Source organism: Desmodus rotundus, chromosome 11 (assembly GCF_022682495.2).
Source record: "Desmodus rotundus isolate HL8 chromosome 11, HLdesRot8A.1, whole genome shotgun sequence".
Lineage (NCBI taxonomy): Eukaryota > Metazoa > Chordata > Mammalia > Chiroptera > Phyllostomidae > Desmodus > Desmodus rotundus.
In genome coordinates, this window is record NC_071397.1 from 92,756,511 (window position 1) to 92,781,849 (window position 25,339).

General features: G+C 42.8%; 1 protein-coding gene across 4 annotated transcripts in view; it reads left to right on the top strand.

Moving 5' to 3' along the window:
* ESR1 (estrogen receptor 1) overlaps positions 1-25,339 on the top strand; it is a 345,015-nt gene that overhangs the window by 111,220 nt on the left and 208,456 nt on the right. For 3 of the 4 annotated variants that reach the window (XM_053914185.1, XM_053914186.2, XM_045189044.2), the window contains exon 2: positions 4,791-5,312. In XM_053914185.1, coding sequence (XP_053770160.1) covers positions 4,861-5,312 — 452 coding nt within the window. In that variant the 5' untranslated portion in view covers positions 4,791-4,860. Of the gene's footprint in view, positions 1-2,494; positions 2,898-4,790; positions 5,313-25,339 lie in introns of all 4 variants that reach the window. The other variant, XM_053914184.2, reaches the window with a different exon arrangement.

Below are 25,339 nucleotides of genomic sequence, written 5' to 3' on the forward strand. Positions count from 1 at the left end.
TACATGGACAGTTAGCTTCTGGAAATGGTTATCCAGAGTGATATAATATTATTTTATTCTTTTAAGCATTTGGATCAATACATTAGCCAATCTTCAGTGAACTACTATGACCAGGCACATTGCTAGGCACTCAGAGAACCTCCAAATTGTTCTCATGGAGCTCCTGAGCAGGATGAGGGGATGACAAATCCAGGGTGGGGCAAAAGTAGGCTCACAGTTGCTGGTATGGACAACAATACAATAATAAATAAATAAGACAAGAATAAGCTCTGTTTCGCCTACTCACAACTGTAAATGTACTTTGGCCCCACCCTGTGCGATAATAACTCAAATTCAATGAATAATGTAATAAATGCATGAGAAATTCCATGAGAGTTCAGAGGAGAGGAAATTCCCTTTGAATAAGAAAGGCATTATAGATGGGGTGGCTTTTGGGCCAGTCCTTCAGAAAGGGTATGCCTTCCAGCAAAGTGGGGGTCAGAGGCATCAGGAAAGCTTTGAGTGCTTGGAGTCTTGTTTTTGTTGGGTTGAAGCACAAGCTACACAGGGAACAGATGCACTGGACAGGATGAACTTATGGAAAGAAAGAAGGGCCTGAACTCTTGGGGAAATATGATCTGGGTGGAGGGTGGAGCGGGTCAGAGAAGATGGTCCTGAGTAGTAGAAACCAAGGAAGTAAAAGGCAGAAGGTCCTGGGAAGGAGTGGGGGGAGGGAAGGGGCAGAGGTCCCTAGAGGCTTTTACCACAGGGAAGAGGACCACGAGCTCTTACAAACTGGAGCTCCTGAAGGAGGGTGATAGAAGAGGAAGAGGGTAGATGGCCAAGCTCGAATGCTCAGGAATTGGGAAGCCCACAGAGAAGACTGTGAGACTTTCATCTGGGCAACTGCAGGGACAGTGATGCTGTTCACAGGCCAGGTTTGTTGAGAGAAACACCATGTGTTGGGGCGGGAAGAGAAAATGATGAATCATATTCTCAACAAGCCAGTGACGCAAAGGAGACCGCTAGAAAAGTGGGTTTGGAGGCGCATTCAGAGGTGGAGCTAGAGAAGTAAATTTGACCTTTCTCCACCTGCAAGTACCATTATGTCAAGGCAGGGCATATCCCACATGAGAGGGTGGAGGGGGAGACAGAGGGAGATGGGAGGCACTGTGAGGTTGATGCCAGAAGCACTAGAAGAGAACCGGCAAGGTGCAGCATCACTGCCACCCTCCCTCCACCACTGTCACCAAGACTGGGGGACAAATCTTACCAAGAAGAGGAGAGAGACTGAGGGAGAGAAAACTGTTCACAAAAACTGCCTTTATTGGATTAACTTTGATGCTTAGCCTCAAAATACTCAAAGGTCTGTAAGGAGAAACCTAGGCTTCTTATCCTCCCTATGTTCAAGAATAATATTTGGTGATTCTCCTTCTCTCCTTTCTTTTTTTCTTCCTCCTCTTCTTCCTCCCTTTTCCCTCTCCTACCCCCTTCCCCCTTCCTTGCACATGCTTAGTGATTTTGGACTGACCTTGAGCATGGGTGGTCGTTGTTGACCAAAAGGAGGAGTTAGGATTCCCCCTGTCACCTGCAAAGAGTAACATTTTCTTTTCAATCTTTGTCTTTAGTGCTGACTGAGGAGGGAGTTCTGTGCTCGAACAGTGTGATGTTTTAGGTCTTTCATAGCAGGAAATATATATTTGCAATATGACATCATTAACGTTTCTGTAACTTTTTAAATATAACATTTTACTTCTTTCTTTGTACTGGTCTCAAGAGCCACTCATAAATCTCTCTGTAACTGCATAGGGTCCCAGGGCCAGAGACTGGCCACTCCTGGCATTGTGATTAGTCATTTAATACTCAAGACAATGACTAATGTCTGGCAACAAAGTCTCCATTAGGAGTCATGTGTCCTGGGACCCTGGGCAAAGGCGCACTGGGAACACCCTATTGTTGGGTCTTAGTACCATGGTCAAGAAAGAAGTTGAGGACCAGGTGCCATGTGGGCACCATCAGGAAAGGAGAGACTTCCTCACCATGGTCAATGCCAGTACAATCACAAAGCCTACAATCAGTTTAGGATCAAGGTACCCACCTTTGTCTTATCTTTATACCCGAGCTTTTAATACATTTTTTCATATATTTACAGAAAGCAGTCAACTGAGCTATTCATGGAAAGGTTTGTGGGTTTGGTTAACGAGGTGGAAGAGTATTGCATTTCAGCTGGAAACACATCCCTAGAATGCCAAAACATTTATTCCAAAGTCTGGTTTCCTGGTGCAATCGGAGGCATGGCGATAGTGTGTCCATTCAGAGACTGGGGGCCGGGGCCAGCAAGGCACTCGATCCAAGCGTATCCCAGAAGGCTGTTATTGTTAAATTATATTCTTTAGGAAAAACCACCCATGTCACATTTTGTAAACTTGATATCCATACACTTTTTGACTGGCATTCTATTTTAGCCGTAAGCCTATGATTTATTTACAGCAAGCCTGTTTTCTCTCTTGTTTAGGATGGCAGCGGAAAGCACGGGTCACTTTCCAGGCTCCAAGGATAGGAGGAAAGGGGGCTGGAGTGTTGCTACCCTCCAAGAACACTGACTCGGGCTGTGCCACCCTGCTCTCTGTGAGCAGACAGGCAGCTTCTCCTCAGTCCTCACTGCCATTCACCCAGCTCTGTGCGGCAGCCCAGCTTCTGTGTCTGCCGGGAGGGGGCTGCCAAGTGCCCTGCCTACTGGCTGCTTCCCGAATCCCTGCCACTCTACACACAAACACATCCACACACGCTCTGCCTCGCTCACACACAGAGCCACACGCACACGCGAGCACGTTCCTTCCTTCATGCTCACTGTCCTCAGCTCTTGACTTCTACAAGCCCATGGAACCTTTCTGGAAAGACGCTCTTGATCCAGCAGGGTAGGATTGTTTTGATTTTTCTCTTTGCAGCTTTAGCATTTTGAGAAAGCAACTTACCTTTCTGGCCAGTGTCTGCATCCTAGCAGGGAGAGGAGGATTTGCTGTTTTCCATGGGGTTTTGTGTGCATCCTCTTTTGCTTTCAGGACTTGTAGGGTTCTTTGTGTAATTTCTATATAATTTGACAGGTTCCGATTTGTAAAGAGGCCTACGAAGTGCTTTTGCATGGATTTAGAAGAGACATTTGAAAATTGAAAGTGTGATTTACGGAAACGAAATCATCTGCAAAAAATTGCTTGGGAAAGTGATGGTTGCTGGCCATAAAGAGAAATATCTGCGATTCACCTAATGTGGTTTTAACCCTTTCTTTGCTTACAACCTATTGTTATTGATGCCAAGTTCAATTTTGGCTTCATATTGAATCAGCTACATCTGCATGTTGTCTCCAAATGATCTGTCTGTTCTTATAAGAATTAGGTAAAATGTGCACTTATTAGCAGACAGATATCCGAAGGTATTATTACCATTAGTAACATATGCCATGAACATTTTATAATATTGTCAGGTACTATGTCCGGCGTTTGGGGTAACAATTAAAGCAAAGTATTAATAGTTGTATCAGAGTCTATTAGGCTGGGGCAGAGGAAGTTTTTTAGAAAGTATAAACTATCCAAGATTATGGGTGCACAACATCTTTTGAGGTATATACAGTGGATTCAGTTCAAAACTTTTCTCTATTTTTTTTCATTTGGGTATTTGATTCTGCATGTCCTTGCCCATGCGAACTGAGAGGGTCCAATTTTAGGATTAAAGAACAGAATTGCATCATTGCAATTTAAAATTTGTGGGTTAGACCAAGAGTGTAACGTGATTGCCAAAGATGTGGTAAATGACCTGAGGTTACCTTTTGTATAAAAGGGCCACATTTCATATTTAGTTTTCTGAAGTTTTAGTTGTATAACCTGTGGAAGGTACGAACACTCATGTGCACCTACCCAGAGGTTTTTGTAAATCATCATTCACATGAGAATTCCTAATGGGAGCAAATACATTACTGTGGTCCAAAGCAAAAATGTAAGTGGCTCAAGATTTGCAGAAGGTCCTGGCTGGAAGGGACCACTTTGGGGGAATGTTGTAAATGAGCAAACTGTGGTCCATCAGCATTCTGCTGATGGTAGAAGACAGCTCTTCCTATATGAACACTTTGAATTTCTGCCCCCCTTCGCCCCAGATGCCTCCTGTCCAGCCCCTGCAGCTGCTAAATATAGCTGTCTGTGGCTGGCTGCACGTGCAACAGCACACCCCAGTCTATCTCCGTATCTCGGTTACAGAGTGGTCCTCCCCAGGGTCGTGCTATGTACACACTACGTATTTTCAGCCAAGGAGGAGAGTGAATCAAACAGTAAGAGACAAACAGAGATAGATTGGAGTCTGGCACCGAGCACATAAGGCAGCACGTTAGAGAAAGCCGGCCCCTGGGTATAACCTTCCAAGTTCATTTTAAACCCCGTCTTCTCTGGGCCACCTTTAGGAAATCCCTCTGCGCCCCCGCCCTCCTGCAGTGAAATCCAGCCTCCATCCAGCAGTAACAAGTAAAGTAAAGTTCAGGGAAGCTGCTCTTTGGGGTCGCTCCAAAAAAACGAGTTGCGCCTGGAGTGATGTTTAATCCAATGTCAGTGCAAGGTAACAGTCCTTGGCCCGCTTCCAGCACCTTTGTAATGCTTATGAGCCCGGGAGATCCGTACTTAAAGTTGAAGACTGGGAGCCCAGGAAGTTGGCTGCACTTGCTCGCCTCTGGCCGCAGGGGTCCAGGGGACGCACCAGCTCAGGAACAGGGTTGCGGCGGGACATGCGCTGCGCTGCCTCTAACCAGGAGGACTGTACTCTTCTTTCAGGTGGCCGGTCGGCTGCTGAGCCCTCTGCTGTGCGGAGAGACGGTTTGCGCCTTGCCCGCGGCCACTAGCCATGACCATGACCCTCCACACCAAAGCCTCCGGAATGGCCCTGCTGCACCAGATCCAAGGCAACGAGCTGGAGCCCCTGAACCGACCGCAGCTCAAGATCCCCCTGGAGCGACCCATGGGCGAGGTGTACGTGGACAGCAGCAAGCCTACTGTCTACAACTACCCCGAGGGCGCTGCTTACGACTTCAACGCTGCTGCCGCTGCCTCCGCTCCGGTCTACGGCCAATCCGGTCTAGCTTATGGCCCGGGGTCCGAGGCGGCAGCGTTCGGTGCCAACGGCCTGGGGGGCTTTCCTCCGCTCAACAGCGTGTCGCCAAGCCCCCTGGTGCTGCTGCACCCGCCAACGCAGCTCTCGCCCTACCTGCACCCCAACAGCCAGCAGGTGCCCTACTACCTGGAGAACGAGCCCAACGGTTATGCCGTGCGCGAGGCCGGTCCTCCCGCGTTCTACAGGTACCTGCTCCTCCTGCAGCGCTACATGGGGTGGCCGCGGCGCGCCTGGTGGGCGGGCGGGAAGGAGGGAGCGAGTGAGCCAGGGGGAGGCGGCAGGCCGCGGGGCTGGCACCGCGCAAGCGGCGCAACTGGCCACCGGCAGCGGATGCGCCGCCCGAGGGCTAGCGTGCAGCCACACCCGGGGTTATTTGTGGATCTCGCGTTGAAGAGTCAAGTTCTCTAGCTTGGCAGCTTAAGGGAAATTTACTTCTCCACCGCTCTGCTGTGTGCTTGAGAGATCCGAAACCCCGTATGCTTCCTAACCAAACAAATATCGGAAAACCTGACAAAGCAGCAGTTACTTGTGGGGAGAAACACCCCAAAGCAAGTAAACACAGGGTGGTTGGAGTCCCTGGTAAATATCCGGCTTTGGTATTTAAGGCTGGAGGCGTTTGGGGTTAGGGGAGCTCGGATCTACCTATTTATTTATTTAAAACTTTTGTTTCAATGTACTCGTAACACATCCTTTCACCTAGAATTTTGGATTGGAAATATGCCCACGTGATGATGATAACTTTTTGATGGTGGTGGTGTGAGGGGAACGATTCCTAGCATGCGCTGTCCTCCTTGCAGTTCAGGTTCAAGGCTTGGTTGAACTGCACTCCTCAGAGATCAATAGAGGAGCTGGATGGGTCCTAAGTTTCTGCTTTCTCAGTTTTCTACTTGGTCCTGCTGGAACACGTTGCTGGTATATGACTTATGCCAGCCAGAACTTTGTAGACTTCTTGTCAGTTTGAAACATGCCACACTGAGGCATGAGCATTTTTGAAATACCCTCCTGCTAGCTGTATTGTATTTGATGCCCACCAGGCCAAAGAGGCCCCAAAGCCCATTTCAGCGTTCAGCACCTTCTGCCCCTCTGGGTAGCTGCAGAAGCAGCCTTGGCAGTTCAGGACACACAAGAACACTTGTGACTTAAGTGACAAATGTTTTGTGTCCTTATTTTTTCTCCCTAGTGGAGAGTATACTTCCCCACTCCCCTCTCCCTCCCATTTTCCCTCTGGTAGTTCCTTTCTTGTCTTCCTGATTGACTTGGGTGTTTCTGGTGAATAGCTGTGCCCTGACCCCCACCGCACAGGGATGCCCTGGAGTGCGAAGGGGAGACCTCAGGCGCCCACGTGGCTGGGTGCTGAGTTAGGCAATGCCCGGCTGTGCACTGCTGTCAGATGGGCCTGCTCCCTCCCCCCGGACCCTTCCACACGCAAGCTGCGGACCGTTTTCTAGTCCGTGTTCTATTTCCAGAGGTATTTATAGCAGAAGAAAGAGGAGGAAGGTGCAGATTGGCCGCAGAGGATCCTGAAGGGCAGGTTCTTGCGGTTTCTGAACTTCCCCAATATCCTTCACACCCCTCAAAGGATGTCTGAGCACCCCGCAGTCAACAAAGTTCAGCCGGAGCTATCACTGAGAAGATAAACAACAAGCAAAACTTTGAAAACTTTAAAATAACACAACTTTACAAAGCATATTTCAAATTCACTTTCCTTGTTTTAATAAAGGGTTAAAATGAAAAGAGAAAAAGAACTTATTCTGCCCACTTAAAAAAAAAAACAGTTTAGAACAAAATATAACGATTGCTTCAAATTCACACACGTTTTTAAGCTCCCTAATGTGCAGGAAGGCTCTGCTACAGTGTCAATTCCATAACCTTCTGATGGACTCCAGAAACTCTTTTCTTTTCCATTAATTTTCAGTTCTTTTATTGCAAATTAATGCTGCTGCATTTCAATGGGCACTAATGAGACTGCTCCTTGGTGGATTATTTACTGCCTTGCTAATAATTACAAAGTAAGTATGGTCCAATAAAAAAAGGGATCACATTTTATTCAAAACTGTTCATCACCCCAGAGGCAACTACTATCACTATAATGTGCTCCATCTTAAAGTTTTTGCAATAGATGATATGCAGATATTTTTAGAATAGTATGAAAAATGGTATGGAACTTTTTGAAAAAGGAAAAAATTCACACAAGTGGAATTCTTTGTGGGAATTTAGTTTCAGCGTGTTTTTTTATCCTTTGTAGTTTATTTCCCATACATCCTTCTTTTTTGGTTTGAATTTTGCTTCTTATTACCCAGGGAGGAAGAAAAGGGTCTATGCAAGTGCTTACTTAATATTATTATTAAATATTATTTAATATTTCCCCCTTTTTAATTTTCCTGTTTGTATAACACTGGGTAAGATAAAAGAATTGATTAGATCCTGTTAGGAAACTTTAATTTTCTTCAGTGGTTATCAAGAGTTTTGGGGACCAAAAGCAGTGTTTTCAAACTGCTTATTATGACCTGGAGCTTCACAAATTCAGTTTATTTGTCTAGAACATTTTTTAAAGGAATAAAATGGAAAAGAATATGATAGAGAATGTTAGAGTGTATAATATTTAGTAGGGCGGGTTTTGTTATCTGGAAAATTGTTTTAATTATATATGCTTGTGTGTAAAATGTACGTCTTACTGTGAGTTGAGGCCAAAGAAATTTGAAAGCTATTGGCCTAAAATATGTTCAGTGGAAAACAACAAATTCAGGTAAGTGCCTGGTTATTTTATCTGCACAAACCAAAAAAGCTACTTTGATTCTCTTTATTTTATTTCAACCCCACCCCCACCTGATAAATTAGTAGGTATCTTTGGGTCAGTTAGATTAAGCTTTACTGTTAAGAATTTATGTGAAGTTCACCTTATTTAGCATAAGGATGCTATGGCCACAATATTCAGTCATATCTATGTATGAAGAAATGTAACAGATAAAACTGCCCTGGGCATATAATAATGTGAGGAACATTGCCACGTGTCCCAACCAATTACTAAGAGGGAAGAAATTTATACGAAGGCAAACTGTGACTTCGAAAGATGTGTCTGCCCTACGAGTTCGTGATGAAGGCAACTGGGAGTCATCTAACCCTGGGTTCCTTGTTAGAGTTCGAACAGCTTAGGAAAGTTGCGATAAACTGAAGTTGAAACTTAGTTTTATCCACTATGATTCTTACAATTCTAAGGAGGCATTTAATGCTCCATGCTTATTTCGGTTTTGTTACTCAACGTTCTTAAAAGCTAAATATTGACTACTTCTCTAAATTACTCGACAATTATACAAACCTTCTGCATCAAAATCAGTGCCCTAATAATTTGTACACTGTGGTTCTGTCCACTCACACGTTTTGAATGACTATAGTTTGTCCACTGGTGACCATTTAAAACTATTTCTTAACTTTGAACGAGGCTCATCTCTAGGAAGAGATTTTCATGGTGAATTTCCAAGTTTCCAATATTTCTTTCCTTCTATTCCGGTGATATTTTAGCACCCTTTCTTTCTGTTCTTACCTTTTTCCATTTATTGAAATTGTTCTCCAACACATCGTGTTGGCCTAAGGAGAGTTCACGGAGCCACATTTCGCCTCGAGAACAAGTGTATTTTCAGTTGAAAACGGAGTCATGTCTTCAACCCCCATTTCATTTTCACCTACTCCATGTGGCTTGTGCCTGTTTCGCAGAAAGCCCCTGGAGGATAATTGGCACTTAGTCTAATCTTTTTTTCTCACAGTCAGTTAATTTGGGTCCTCAGATGATGTTTGTGAATATATTTAGGATATGATGTTCATATTCAGGAAATATTCAGGTCTAGCATTTTGGTTTCTTACTGTTGCAAGGGTATAAAAGGGGCAAGAAATTGATAATGGCAGGAACAATAGATTATCAGGAAAAACTATAGAAGCCGTCAAGCTTTCTGATCATCATAAGGCATTTGTAATTTTCAGAGAGTATGTGTGAAAGTGGTACATAAGGTGTCCATGCATTCAATATTTCCTTATTTGATTCACACACTAATAACTGTTCTGGTACTTTTGTAAGATAGAAAATAGCAGGGAAGAACAGATTTAAAGTGGTCAGGAGTTTCCACTACAAATATAGGTTCATGATAATATGAAATCATTCTCTTTGAAAGCCAAATTTAAATAAAATCTTTAGCACCATCTGCAACATTTGTTTGCAGGCTGGGCTGTCATAAACAATATTGATCTTGCCCTGGCTGGGTAGCTCAATTGGTTAGAGCATCATCTCGATATGCCAAGTTCACTGATTTGATCCCCGGTCAGGGCGCATAAGAGAATCAACCAATGAATGCATGAATAAATGAAACAGCAAAGCGATGTTTCTCCTTCTCTCTCCCTCTTTCTCTCTCAAGCCAATAAATAAAAAAAATTTAAAAAAGAATACCTTATAGGTACATTTTTAAAAAGTCAAAACCCTAATTGTGTGAAAAGAATTCTGCACAGGGAAATGTATGGACCTTAATTATATTTTTCTAAAATGCAGACTCCGCATAGAAATAATAGATCTATCGCCTCCCTGTGACTTCAGTATGATTTTTAATGTAACTTTTGAACAACACAGTAGAGAGCAGCATGCTGTGTTCCCTTCTTTCTCAGGAGACATTAGATGGGTAGAGGCAAATAAGTCATTTAGTTTAATTGCAAGTCTCAGTTTGCATATCGAAGAAAGCAAAACATAGTAGCCACAACTGTTCAGTACCAAGATGTATATGCCACAGAAAGATGCTGTATGTTTTCCAAAATAATATAGCCACTTGAAACAAACTCACCAAAGTGAAAGTGTGAGGGGTTTCATAGAGAGGAGGCATTCCGTCAGTCATTGAGTAGCTTCATTTTATATTTTAAACTCTGCCAGTGAATGATGGAGAACGACATTTTAAAAACACTGAGTCTGAGCTATTCCCTACTTCGTCCCTGACACAAATGCTCAGGCCGTCCTCTGAAACCTGAGGACGTCAGTGGGCTACAGGTGAAGGGAAGCACCTTTCTGAGATTCTCCTCTAATGAGGGAAGAAACCATAACTCCTGAGTTCTGTACCTTAGAGAATGTTAGTAAGAATTATGGGGGAAATTTTGCCTTAATCAACAATGCTTTCAATTATGTGTATATGCTTAGATCCTATTAAAGGTGGGAAAAATCGAAAACTACTTTGGTCTCAAATGACAAAATTTTATGTACTTTAATAAAGTAATAATTTCAAGAAGCTAGGTCAAATAAGAAAGGGAATGACTGAGACACATAAGTGATATGAGGGTGTGATGGTGGAATCCATGATGCTGGTGGGGGCGGTGCTAGTGGTGAGGACGATGATGGTGATGGGGATGATGATGATGGTGGCAATGAAGTGTTGGTGTCTGTGTGGGTAGGTGGTATTTCTGGACGCTGAAGAAGTTTATCCTATACTGAAATCAAGTCCTTTTAATGTACTTTGCATTTTTGTGGAGCTATCATTTCAGTAAATTGTCAAAAATTTCAATGATATTAACAATCACTTAATACCATAAATTGAATAGGTAACTCATTGTTACATGGAAAATTAAAAAAGAAAAATCCAAGCAAGGCTGGATTTTTTTCCCTCGGAACTTTTGGAGGGAAAATTGCGTCCTCAGTTTGCTCCCATAACATCTACTTTTCACCAAATGTGTGGCTGTTAATGAGACAGTGTGCTACTTTGGTCATTTTCTACTTCCTGGAATTACACTTGGGAAAATTATAGTCCACTTAAAGTTAATAAAGTTAATTAAGAAACATTCAGGACTAGACATTTACAGATGAGCCCTCAACAAAGTCATACACGGCTATTCTTTTTGAGAGTTCCCAAATGTTGTCAACCACAAGAAGAGTGAAGTGCAGGTTCCTTTTAATCTCAGAGTCTCACCTCCAGCTCGTAAGCGGCAAGGCTGTATGGTCTGAAGTCCCCCCACCCCGCTCGCTGGTGGCAACACAGCCTGCACTCGCCCTCCCGGCTCAGTCTGCCTGTTCCCAAACTGTGGCGCAGGCAGGCACTGCCTCCTGGGCTGCTCGCTAGGCAACTGGACTCACTTTTCTGACATAAAGGCTCTGGATTTCTTCTAAGACCCTTTAAACTCTTTTTGGCCTCTTTTTCTATTTCAAGCTTTCTTTTCTTTTCTTCCCCCCCCCCCCCCCCCGTTTTAATCACTCCATCTGTGTATTCCCAGACATCTTTTCTGATTTATTTTTTATTGACCCATTTCATCTTTCTTCCTCGGGTTTTTTTTTTTTTAATGGAATTTAAAATAAGGCACAGCAGAGTGCCTACCCATGCGGTGCCTTAACATTCCAGAGCAGCATTCACTACACGAAAATTTCAAGGAGTGATTTTTTCTCATCCATGAGCATAGAAGCTTAAAATAAACAAAGTCAGAAAGAAATCTTCACTTAGTGGAATTGCTTTGACACCTCATTCATTCATTCACTCATTTGGCTACCTTGTTCCAAATTGTGTAGCTCATCCGTGGCACAGATGAAAGAAAATACATTTTTGTATTCCAAGCCATTGATATAGCAGTGTTAGCATTTAGCATCCAGGAAGCACTATGACATGAATGTGGGAAGTCCTAGGGCCTCGTCCTTCTGCAGGTGGATTTGGTACGGAGATGAAGCGCTGTCCTGGATGCTGTCTCCCGTGGGCCGGGTTTCAGGTCACTGGAAGCCGACTGTAATTCCCCGCTCTGTTAACAAAAACACTCATATGAAATTAGTAGGTGTATCCATGATTTGTTTGACTTACATCTTGAAAGTGTTTTAAATGGTGGGGGTTTTTTTTGGTAAAACTTTCTCATCTCAATATTGTCATTAACATAGCTGATTTTAAGGGTCCTGACGGTCTCATAGGCTGACTTTGACTTCTGCGTTTGTTTTTTTGAAGACCTTGCAAATGGCTGGATTTATTTCTGCTAGAATATTTCGAGCAAGTCATAGAGGAAGGATGTACATTCCAGTTTGAGTACATGAAGCAATTTATTACATTGAAAAGTTGTTTTCTTTATTTATCTGAAGACAACGTGTGGGGCTGAAGGAGGCCTCTTAGATTTGTAATAGGAGGGGCCCTGAGCGCCCACCAGCCCAGAGTCCCTGGCGCCCAGCACTGCGTTTCTCTCAGCCCTCAGCGAGGCGCAGGGCCCGTGAAAGTCCCGACGAGCTGTATGTGGGAAGGCCGGCTGCACCAGTTACACTGATCTGCTCAGGTCTCTTGGCTGGGAGAGAGGCTGTTTCCGGAAGGATCTTCAGATGCCATTGGAAGAAGGTGGGGCGTTTGTGAATCCCCCTTCCTTCTTAAAAATAAAAAGAGAGAGAAGGACTCCACGGGGATTTCCAAGTCCAGTCCATCCCCATTATTCTCAGATTCTGTATTTACAAATTTGCCTTACTTCGTGAAATTTATTTGTAACCCCGAAACCAATACTCATGACACCTTTTTGGTCATTCGCAGACAGGCCCAGAGTGGTGACAAATCTGAGTTATCAGCATGCACGTTCCCAGCTGAGGTCAAACAAGGCGACGCTCTGCCTTCTGGCTTCAGCTCCTACTGTGAACAAGTGTCCGGCTTGAGGTCTATTTAGGGCCACTTAATTTTTTTGTACCTTGTTGTCTTCTTTGGTGATTTTGGTGTTTCAAAATGACCCCCAAGTATAGTACTGAAGTGCCGCCTACTGTTCCAAAGCACAAGAAGGCTGGGAGGCTTCCTGTTGAGAAAATACATGTGTTAGATCAGCTTCATTCAGACGTGAGTGCTATTGGCTACGAGTTCAATAGTCGTGAATCAACAACATATATGAAATAAGATGTCTTTAAACAGAAAGCACACAACAAGGCCATGTATTGACGGGTTGATTACAATGTTGTGCCCAGAGGCTTGAACCCTGTATTTCCCCCAGGGGCAGTGATTCAGTACTCACTAACTCCGTGTTTGTGGCAACTTCAGAGAACATGGATACCACCAGTAATGCGAACTGATGCATATAATAATGTGATTAAAACACAGGTTGGGAAGCCAGGCAGCTTATGTTTCTGGGTGACTCCTGCCTAGTTGTGATCTCTGGCTGAGTGTGCCTCAGTTTACTTATGTGTAAAACATCAACCCAAATAGGACCTATACCTTTTGGTTGTTGTGAGGATTAGAGAAGTTTATAGATGTCAAGGGGTGAAACCATGCTCAGAACATATGCTAGAAAACCAAAACAAAGCAACAGTAATGAATTCCAAATAAGGGACAAACTCAGTCAATGCAAGGAGTGAGGGGCATTAAGAGCTGTGGACTAAAGTGATCCCAGGGAGGGAAGTGGCTGAAACCGAAGTGAGCAGTTTATAAAGCAGCTCTGTGGTACAAAGGGCAGGGAGGGAACTTCTGTGCAGTTTGGGAAAAAGGCTCCGGGAAGGAATGAAGGATGAGCCGCTAACATTTATAGCAGTTCTACAGCAACGAGTTTGCAACCTAGGCGCCACATTAGCATCCAGGATGATTTCACAATCAACTTGATGATTGAAAAACTACTGAGACCTGAGCAGCTGAGCGGTTCTGATTATTGCTCTGGGTTGAAGTGGGAATAAGCAATGTAAACAAAAGGAAACAAAACAAGAAATTCCCTGGGCTTTTTTCCTGTGCAGTCCACTGATCTGCAGTGTGACAGCACTTCTTTAAGTGTGATCACGTTCAGTGTAACTTTTGAACACAAAGCTGAAGAAAGCGAAGAAGCAAGCCCTGTGGATAGTGAGGGAAGAATAAAAATAAAAAATAAATGTGATCACACTTAATCTCCTGCCGACTATGTATCTCGGTTTTAGAGATGAGGTCGTGCAGTTTGGAGAGGACTGAGTGGGGCTCAGGGCTCTGCTGTGCTCTAACCCTGAGGGGGGATATTCCAACCCAGGTCTGCCTGACTCCAGGTCTTTGTTTTACTGAGCCATTGGGTATCAGAAGCAGAGGGTAAAAGGAGCACTCAGGAGAAAGATGACAGTAACATTGATTTCTGCTCCTCATCTTTCAAAGTAGGATTTGAAGTGTGCAGTTACAATGAATATTGACTAGATGCAAGGAAGACAAATTGAAGAAGAATATGAGTCTGCAGACTTTGCCATAGGGTATGAGGATGAAATTAGGAGACAACATACAACGTGGATGCAAATGCACACCTAGGCCGATTAGCTTGCATGGTTTAGAATTTTGTTATGTGCTTAGATACATAAAGGGAATTGAAACCCTAGGAACCCCGCCCCCCAATATTGTTCTCTTTCTTTTAGAGTTTCAGATAGTTGCCACATCCTAGACTCCATTATTGTTTAGGAAACTTTAAATCCTAAATATCAGTGCCCTTGACTGATTGTACAGAATTTCCAGTTGTGTGTTTGGAAAGTCCCGTGAAATCTTTAATGGGGGGGACTTCATTAAAGCTCTCTTTGTGTGCTTCTCTGCATCACGAGGCGTTTGCATAATTCTTCCCGCAAATAGAATGCATGCTATTTTTAATCTTCCCTTCCCCCCCTTTGCATTTTAGAAGACTCATTTATTGATAAGGGGGCAGACATGTGGGCATCCCACCTCGGCGTGCAAGCTCAGGACACAGTTTGCTGAAACTTGCCCACGTCGCTCCGTTCTCCAGACTGTTCTTTTCCTCATGTGACTCTGCCCAGAATCAGCAGCTAAAAGCAAGTCTTTGAGGTCTTAGAAACGTGTATAAATGCCACTTACAGGTAAAAAGTCAACATGGGTCTTCTCCAACACTCACATGACTTGAAGTCCAGGCTCCAGGCCCCACAGGATGAGGAACTATCAACTCACCAGCCCAGCGCTCTTCAGTTCTCTGTTCTGATGTTCCCCAATTGTAATCCATGGAACCAGAGTTGCGCTTTGATAAGGAGTCCAACCCCCTTTCTAAGAAGTCTGCATTTGTCAGGAGGGATGGCCAGCAGAGTCACCAGGTAATCTGCAGGTGCATTCACAGGTTCTAGTGTTTTCACATTGGATGCTGCAGTTCACGCGGATGCACGATCAGTCAGCACAGACAAGGAGTTTCTTCTCAAACATCTCTCATGCGAGCCTCTCCTTTCTCTACACACGGCCCGCTCTCTATCATTGCTGTACTAGGTTCCTCACCAGTTTGTCAGCTTTTCAGCTTTCAGACGCCAATTTTTTCAGTGTCCTCCCAGAGCATACTTGACATACCAAAGTGTATGTTTGAGCTGGTCCTTCCTCTGCTTTTTAAAGAAGCCTGCCGTGGCTTCTCATTGGTCACAGAACACACGCATAGCCCGTAGTGTGTCATTCAGTGCCGTCCTACTCCGGTCAGTCTGTGAAGCTCTCGTTCGAACCTTTTTATTTATTTGTTTATTTATTTATTTACTGTATTTTTCCCGTTACCCTTTAACCCCTGTATACCCCCGCCCTTCCGCAATCACCACACTGTTGTTCGTGTCCATGCATCCCTTTAAATGGCATTTTCCCACTTTTGCTCTTCAGTCACCTCCATCTCTTACATGTACCATTTCTTCCTTCTTGTCCCATCTCTGTCAGGCTGGTTCTACTCAGAAGTAAAGGCTCAGCTCAAATGCCACCTCTACCACGGAAACCACTTTAGAATGCCTTTCATTCTGGTTGTAGGTAGATTTGTCTTTCTTGTCTGTGTAATAGATTCTATTAATTTTATAGATAGGAGTCATTGAATAGATTTTGTTAAATGATGTGCAGGGCCACTCAGCAAGCTCTATTGACTCATGCACTGACTTATATTACAGGTACAGAGATTAAACACTTCATTGATTGTGCAGTCACTCAGAGTCTAGTGAGGAAGATGAGCAGTGTGGAGACCATTACAGAACAGTGGAGTAAGAATTGTGATAAAGCCATGACCTGTGTGGCTCCATTGGTTTGGTGTCATCCCACAAAATGAAAGGTTGCCAGTTTGATTCCCGGTCAGGGCACATGCCTGGGTTGTGGGTTTGATCAGGGTGCATATGAGAAGCAACTGATCAATGTTTTTCTCTCACATCGATGTTTCTCTCCCTCCCTCCCCTCTCTGTAAGAATAAATAAATAACATCTTCTTTTTATTTAAAGAATTGTGATAAGGAAGGAACCAGCGGGGACACAGAGGAGGGGCACTTAGTCAGATGGAGGGCCCTCAACTAGGATCCCGCTGTCCAAAATGATTTCATGGGAGGAGGATTTGGCCAGGCAAAGAAGGGCAAGTAAGGTTTGAAGAGATGCTGAATCTTGGTCCCTGGTACTCCCTACAGTTCAAGCCCAGTTCTTTGGATAGAATAAATGCTTAGTAATTTATATAGCCATATTGCTGAATTGGCAAAATATGGGCAAATTGTTAAGAATCAGAGAAATAACTTTAATGACACCAATTGCTAGTATTTGCTGAGTGTAGTACACCAGACATGGTGCCGAAAGCCTTAAACGATGATCTTGGTGGATCCTAACACCAACAGTAAGGGCTGGTATTGTTATTTTTCTCGTATTGTGGGAGAAGAAACTAAGGCTTAGAGAGGGGAGTGACTTGTCCAAGGTCATACAGACAATAATGAAGGACTCGGGATTCCAAGTCTAGAAGATGGACTCTGGAGCTCATTTTAACCCACTACATTATGCAGGAAAATTGTTAGGATGTCTTACATCACTCAGCAGTTGGTGTGTTAATTCCCCGTGGTATCTTTATACTTATTTGTGATGATTTATTATTTTAAACTAAGTTTTAAAAATTATAGTTTATATTTAATATTATTTTCTATTTTTTCAGATAGACAGCATAGTGGTTAGACAATCATACGCTTTACAAAGTGTTCTCCCTGGTATTTCCATCACCCACCTGGCACCAGATGTAGTTATTCCAATAGTATCGACTGTATTTCCTATGCTGTGCTTTCCATCTCCAGGACTATTTTGTAACTACCAATCTGTACTTTTTAATCCCTTCACATTTTTCACTGAGTCCCCCAAACCCCCTCCTCTCTAGCAGTCATCAGTCTATTCTCTGTATCTATGAGTCTGTTTCCATTTTGTTTTTTCATTTATATTGTTATTTAGATTCCAGATATAAGTGAAATAATATGGTACTTCTCTTTCTGTGACTGACTTATTTCACTTAGCTTAATACCCTCTAGGTCCATCAACGCTCTTGCAAATGATAAGATTTCATTCTTTTTTATGGCTGAGTAATAGCCCATTGTGTATATGTACTACAGCTTTTTTACCCACTTTTCTATCGATGATTGCTTCCATATCTTGGTTATTGTAAATAACACTGTAGCGAACATAGGTGCATATATTCTATTGAATTAGTTCCTTAGGTTTCTTCAGATACACATATACCGAGAAGTGTAATCACTGGGTCATAAGGCAGTTCCATTTTAATTTTTTTAAAGAATCTCCATATTGTTTTCCATAGTGGCTGCACCAATCTGGATTCCCACCAACAGTGCACAGGAGTTTTCTTTTCTCCACATCCTCACCAGCAATTATTGTTGATTTACTATTGATGAGCTCCAGTTGTGATAACGATTTAATCTTAGACTACGCGTCCTGAGGCTATTTTTATGGAAAGTGTCTATTTTTATGATGCTTGCTAAAAACATGTTTAAACAATTTTCCATTAAGTAGGGGATGTTTTCCCGTCTACCATCAGAAGGCAACATTAAATAAAATTTTACAAAGACTCCTGATAGCAACCTTATGCATGTGAAATCCACCCAAGGATTTTAAATCTGGACAGAATTATAGTGTTCCTTTGGTTCAGTCCTCTTTTTACATGCAGATAAGATCATAAAATCACAGTATTCTAAATCTAGAAGAGACCTCAGGCATGATGTGCTCTGATCTCTGTATTTTCCAAATGAAGCAGCTGAAGTCTCAAGAGGTGAAGTGACTTTCTCATGGTTTCTGCGCCAGTGTAGGCAGAGGCGGGACTAGAACCTGTGGTCTGCCTCCAGCACACTCCTTTATGCTTAACAGAGCGGGGCGTGACCAGCTGGTGTTCACTGAGGACACAGAGGCCATTCTGCACCCTTGGTTGTAGTTCTGGCACGTAGACCTGACATTCAAGCAAAGTGGAATGAAGGAATGCCTGATGCTGGCCAGTGGAAAATTATAGTGCTGGGCGAAGTGAATGCACCAGCGCTGTAATTTTCTGTTTCATTGGTACAGGGTCTGTGTGAATTTTCTTTTTTTTTTTTTTTTTACCTTGGTGGGCTACTTCAGTTTTAAGGGTTGAGTGGAAACTTATTTTCTATACTACTTTTATTTAGATTATTTCCTCTCAGTTCTAATAACTACGTCTTATTTCCTTTCTGATTGAAGATTTCCTTTCTTGTTTTGATTTTTTTTTTCTGTTTCCAAAGGCATAAAGGTTAGGAATTCCTTTACCAGATTCCTCTTGAGACTTATAGGGACTCCTTATATGGATTTCTAAAGCAGTTAGGTGCTATTTGTATGTCACAATTGCCAATGTGAAAATGGATTTTTGCATTATTTCATAATAGATATATCACCTTAGTATTGGCAAAATTTTAAAAAATAATTCAATTCGCAGTGAGGTTATAATAGAAGTTTTTTGTAACATGGTCCTTAAGTTAAAAAACATGTGTCTGCTTTGAAGCTAATTATGTTGGTTACATACTGTTTACTATTAAATTGTTCCTCTTGTAGCTTAATATTGTTCCAGGAAATGAAATGCAACTTTAATAAGAATGGTGGTTGATGGAACCATATGTCACAAGTGTGATTAAGGTTCCTGATGAATGTGTTAACGAAGAGCCCAGTGGAGGGGTTGTACCTGCACTAAACCAAGTGGATTTGACACCATTCATTCTGTAGGAATTTATATTTACCAGGAGAAGATTTAAAATTAAACAAAACTGTAGTATGTTTTCACTTTCAATTTTTCTAATGAGTTAAAGGACTGTTAGAATTGTCAAAATATTAAATTGATAATTAAAAAGTGATATGAATTGCAAGGTGAGGGGAGTATAAGGGGGTAGGGGCAAAAAATGCAATTAAAAATAAAAGGAGATATTAATAATCTTGTAATTCGCATCACTATAAAGAGAGCATGTAGGAATTAAATACGCTTTTATTAACATTCTATGACTTTCGTGTGTGTGAAAGAAAAACAATTTGAGGTGGTAGAAGTTAGTAGATTGCCCTCCCCACTTATGTTCTCTGTTGTGAAAAATTGTAGACAAAAATGTATTTTCTTCTGGTCGTGACAATAACCTCTCAAGCAAAATGACTTCCACAAAGAAGCTGGAAACACAACTATCATAATGACATTATTTTCTCTTGCCATTACTTTATTTATTTATTTATTATTTTTTCCTGATTACAGTTTACACTCAATGTTATTTTGTATTAGTTTCAGGTGTACAGCATAGTGGCTAGCCAACCATGCACTGTAACAAAGCTTTCCCCCTGATATTTTCAGTACCCACCTGGCATCATACATAGTTACAACAGTCATGGGAATGTAAAGTGCATTGACTAGGAAATATAGTCAATAATATTGTAATATGATTGTTTTGAGAGGCTTTTGCTCTACATTCTGCATTCAGGTGGCACTTGGCAGGAAGGTGATGCTAAATACAAAACAGATGATTAGGTCAGTGGCAGCTTTTTCTAAGGCAACATTTCTCCTTGGTAGATGATCATTTTAATACTCTCCAAGTTCAGGCTCAAACTTTCTAATTGGGTTTATATGAAGGGGAGCTGCCGCAGGTAGACAGAAAGGGAGAAAGATCAATTAGAGCCTCATGCCTAAAGGTGCTGTGCTGGACAGCACCCATCTGTGAGCTGAACTATGTGAATTGGAAGGTAGGTTAGTCTTTAAATTCCTTGGTAATTTTAGTGGATGGGTGAACACTAATTTAATGTGGTATCTCCTTGGCCCAAGACTTCATGCACCTTCGAAGTGGCCTAATGTTGTCCGAAACAGACTTTTGTCTCTAGACGAGAAAAGCATGGTTAAGCTTGTGATCATTAACCTTCCCTGCTGTCCTGAACTCAACTCCGTCATTTCTGCTGGACTCCTGGATCTCTGACCCTTCTTTCAAAAGCATCATAGTTCAGATTGCCAAATAAAGTATAGGATGTCCAAGGCAAATCTGAATTTCAGAAAAATACCAAAGCATTGTTTTAGTATACATATGTCCCATGTGATGATATACTGAAAAATTCTTTTGTTGTTTATCTGAAATTCAGTTGAAGTGGTCATCTTGCATTTTTATTGGTCAAATCTGGCAGCTCTAGCCATGTTGCCTCACTGTTGACTGTTTCTTTTTTAGGTTTGTTTTTTTTTTACTGTGTTTTATTTTTAAAGCCTGAAACTTATCTTTTATTGGATCCCCTTCTAGCTGGTCTACAGGTGCCTGCCTGTCTTTTCCTACCAGGAGAGGAAGCGTGCCTATGTAGAATTTGCACACTTATTTTTGTCATCATTATTGATTACAATTCAGGATCTAGGTTTAAAGTAAACACAGAATGACCTAGCTGTTTATCTATTACTTGGAAAGATAGGCGACTGAAGTACAAGGGGAAATGCTACAGTGGGATATTACAATATGACAATTCTGCAATGAGGAGAAAATTAAGGAGTAGGAGCTTGTCAAAAGAGACCTTGTCCTCAGAACTGCTAATTAGATGACTTCTCTTTGTGAGTCATACAGTGAGTGCTATAGAAATAGTGCAGTTCTTGTTCATTTTGGGGGAATTCTCTTATTTTGGCAGCATTACTGGATTTCAGAAAATAGTAGTTTAGAAAAATTATTCTCTGAAATGCTTCCTAAAGTGTGAAATACTTAGAAAAAGTGCAACTCCTATCTAGATAAATCATTAACAGATCTGTACTCCCTGTGTTCCTCCCCCCACCCCCAGCCTCTAGTTTGCAGCGCCTTGGAGTGGCTGGCTTGGCAGCAGGAGAACACCCATCTACTTACACCCGGGATGCATGGCTACAAAAGGGCTTATAGGGATGGCATGTGCAGGGACATTTGTAGGGATGGCATGTGTCATGGGGGATCTCCATTGCACAGACACCAGATACGGGGGTTTGCAAAGAAATCAGGGTGTGACGAGGAGATGCCTGGGGCTCTGTGAAGGAATACAGTGAGGGAAGGAAATGTTCTAATCTCTGGTATGGATGGGCCAGATATCTATACATGTATAAGGGATTTCTGGGGGGGTAAATTCTCTGAAGTCTTTTTGGTGAGACCATAACCAATAGAGCGTAAGTGAGAATCCCCAAGTCCTCGGAAATACTTCCTTTTACTCATTCCTAACCCAAGCAGAGTGAAGAACTCTAGAGTTGTACCCCAAGGTACAGTGGGAGGGAAGAGTTGGAGCAAGACTAGAGTGTTCCCCAGGGTCCTGAGCCACTTAGGAAAGTTATTCCTTCGGTGGGTGACCGTTCAGGCTGCTGGCTGATAGCCAAGTGATTTTGCCTGGACGAGATGTGAGCCAGCTTTGAGTAGAGCACTCGGGATGGGAAGGTGGTGAATCAGAGGTTGGTTTAGCTGACTGTTTTTGTCTTCACAGCATGATTATACCTTGAAGAGCTGTAGCAGAACAATCAGGAAAAGTATTTCAGAGCTAAATATAAAGAGTTATAAATACCAAGTCCAACTCTTGTAGGAAGACAGACTAAGTGGGGTAGAGATTGAGAATCTGAGCCCTTATCCCCAGAGATTTCAGGTTGCTTCTGACTCCACTGTGTAGGCAAAACCCTCAGAAGATACTGTCTAGAAACTGGACGAAGCTTTGGAGGCTGCTGTACAGAAATGAGAAGCAGCTGTGCACACGCAGAGGCTAGAACATGCCAGTCTGTGCTGAGAGGCCTGAGACACTGACGTTCCCAAAGAGTAACAAGGCAGGTGTTTCTGTTGGTGTGTTTTTGTTTCACAGTTTTCACTAATTTCACTTTCAATATTAGATAACTTAAAAAAAATCAATTGATAATTTCCCTCGTAATCTACCTCTAATTTACAATCTACCTCTAATTGTTTTGATTGTGCAAATGAACCAATCCTGGGCTGATTGGTAGAGCCAAGTCACTCTGGAGAGTTGCTGTGACCCTGGGACCCCAGCCCTGGGCCTCTTCTAAGCCATGTGCCGGGGGTGTTAGCAGTCCGAACTCTATGTGGGGCCGCTGCAGCAATGAGGCAACGGGGCAGGCCTTTGCAGAGCCGTCCGAACTCTATGTGGGGCCACTGCAGCAATGAGGCCACGGGGCAGGCCTTTGCAGAGCCGTCTGTGATCTGGATGTGCTATTCAAGAGCATCACTGTGTTTTGGAGGGTGTGGGTGGCGGCAGGCTGGGGCATCCATCACGCAGTTCATCAGGTAGTTGATGTTGGTGGAGTGTGGGGTCAGCTTGGGACCTGGTGGGTGTCCTGGGCACTTGAGGCTCAGACTTCAGAAAATGGCTGCCTGCCTGGGCATCACATTGGACTGGTGGTCTAAGAAGTAACTGAAGTCACTGTCTGGCAGCCTGGTTTTGAGACCAGTGCAGCCTGTCATCGTGCTCTTACCTGACTCCGCTGATGTTGAAAAACCTCCACCTGCGTTGACCGGATGGCTGACCCTGTTTGTTCGTTTGTTCGTTCATTCATTCATTCATTCATTCATTCAACAAATATTTATTGGCCAGCCTCTCTACGCCAGGCACTGCTCTAGGCACTGGGAATAGACCCATGAACAAATCAGGCAGATTGGTAAAGGTTCCATTGCAAAGGTGACCTTTAAGCCAAGATTTGAAATGGGGAAAGGAAGGGTTCCAGGAGGATATCCCAGAGGAAAGAACTTCAGGCTGAGGTCACAGCAGTGAAAAGGCCCTGAGGCAGGGGCATGCCTGGAGTGTCTGCAGGCAGAGAGGCAGAATGACTGGGGTGCAGGTGAAGCTGGAGGAGAGTATGGGGAGGAGAGTATGGGGAGGAGAGAGAGGTAGGGCCTCTATAAGCCATTGTTGGGACTGTGGCTTTCACTGCAAATGAGTAGGAGGCCCAGTAGGTGCCTTGGAAGAGAGGAATGACCTGATCTGACTTTTTACTGTCCAAGTTGTAACAATGAAATAGTATTGACGAGCCTTCACGTCCTTACCATCCAGCTCTGACAATGCTTATTTTATCTGTCAATATTTCCATGTTCGCTCCCAAAGAATGAAGACTATTTTTAAAGCACAACCACATTATTATGATCATAGTTTAAAAGGTAAGATTATTTTTTAAATAAGAATTTGAATTGATAGGTACTTTGAAAGTGGAGCGGTGGATTTCCTTACAGCTGTGGTATATTGATAGCATGTGAGGGGAGAGTCAAGGATTGGGCAATAAGTAAAATCCTTTTCAGTATCATATATTTATTGGAAGGTTACTATATGTATCCTTCAAAATATGTTTTAAAGATTAACATTGGCGTCTGGCTTCAGGAGTTTTGCTTATTTTCATAATTATTCAGTGCCATCAATTCTTCAGTTAAATGAAATGTTATCTCTATTTTCAAGTGAGGCAAAGTGGCATAGAGTTACTTTCATGTTAAGTAGCTTATTGTAGAGTTCCTTAGATAGTGGTTTAGAAAATTCTGAAAAACTGGGAGTGACTTATCCAAACTGCACATTTCTTTTCCTCTCTTATCTCTTCTTATCTGTGGGAAATTTAGACAGGCAATTGGGCCCATGTCAGGACTAATGTACTAACCTCTCAAAGTAGTTTTATTGAGCTAGTTCCATATAACCCAACTGAATGGGATCCAATTTAAATAAATTCGAAAGGTTTATCGGCTGCCTCCAATACATTAGATGTGGCTGACAAGGATTCCACAGTCTTAACGGGCATGAAGCTTGTGTAACCATTGATTCAATACAGTGTGAAGGGGGTGGGGACGAGAAGATGAGGTACAAGGGGTAGACGTGGCAAAGTGGAGAAGCTGAATCCGAGTGCTGTTAAGGTTTCTTTAGGCTCACAGGGCTGGGCAGGGGCACTGTTGGTGGGAAACAACCTTGAGCCAAGGCAGAAGGGGAGCAAAGGCACGGCAGGTATGGGAAGTGTGCGTGATTGGTGGCTGGAGCACGGAGTACATGGAAGGTAGGGGAAGGAGCAGCAGGAGATGAGTTTGGAGAAAGTGGTTGAGGTGTTCCAAAGAGTACTTTGCATAGTTACCCCAAGTCAAAGAGATACTAGTAACATGTCGAAACTTCCAAACTCCACGCATGATGTAGACTTGTCGTGACTGTCAGTGGGTATCAACCCCCAAGCCAATTGTCTCACCGTGAGATCTATTTAGCGTGCAGTTCTATATGTTCCCCACGTGTTCCAGGTCACAATCTGCTTTGTCCTTTCGACACCACAGAGTGATCCACAGTGTCTTCTTAGAAGTAAGCAAGACTTTTTTCTCTGTTGCATCAGCAGCAAAAGAATAGGTTGCTTTTGAGCTTGCTTCCTGTAGGGTGGATACGAAAATAAGAGTAATCCTGAAGGTTTATTTTAACTTCCACATCTGAATGAGCCCTTAGCACTTACCCAGAAGTGTTAACATTTCTGGTCATTGATTATGTTTAAAAATTTAGCCTTATCATGGATGAAGTCATTCTGAGCAAAAAAAAATTTTTTAAAATTTATCTAAATTGTCTCCTATTCCAGAATGGCTCACTCTCTTTGGAACTCTGCCCAGCCATGTACGCTACCTGGGCAGTGCCACAGTACATGACGTATGCTTACATTGCCTTTGGGATCTCAGGTGTTTTTTCTTTTATTCCAGTTCCCCGCTCTATCACTGTTGACAGAGTTTAGAGAACTAAGGAAATGCTAAACACACAGACGTACCTTTCCCCTTTTCTTTGTCTCTCCATTTCTCATCTTTCTTCCCTCTGGTTTTTTTTTCTTCATATTTTCTTATGCCTCATATTAGAGAAGTGGCATTTTTGTGGGAAAGTCATTTTAGCAATTAGAAGCATAAAGGCCATTGCTGACCCCTCCCTCTGATGGAATGGATGCTTGTCATCTCTAATTGGTTCTGGGAGGGAGTGCTGAGCTGACTTAAATGAAATAGAGTAAATACCACCTCTTCCCAATTCATCTTTTATGCATTTTATTACTCTTGGGATAGAATTTTTAAAAACAGGCTGTGTACTCACAAGACCCATTGATGAAATTGTAGC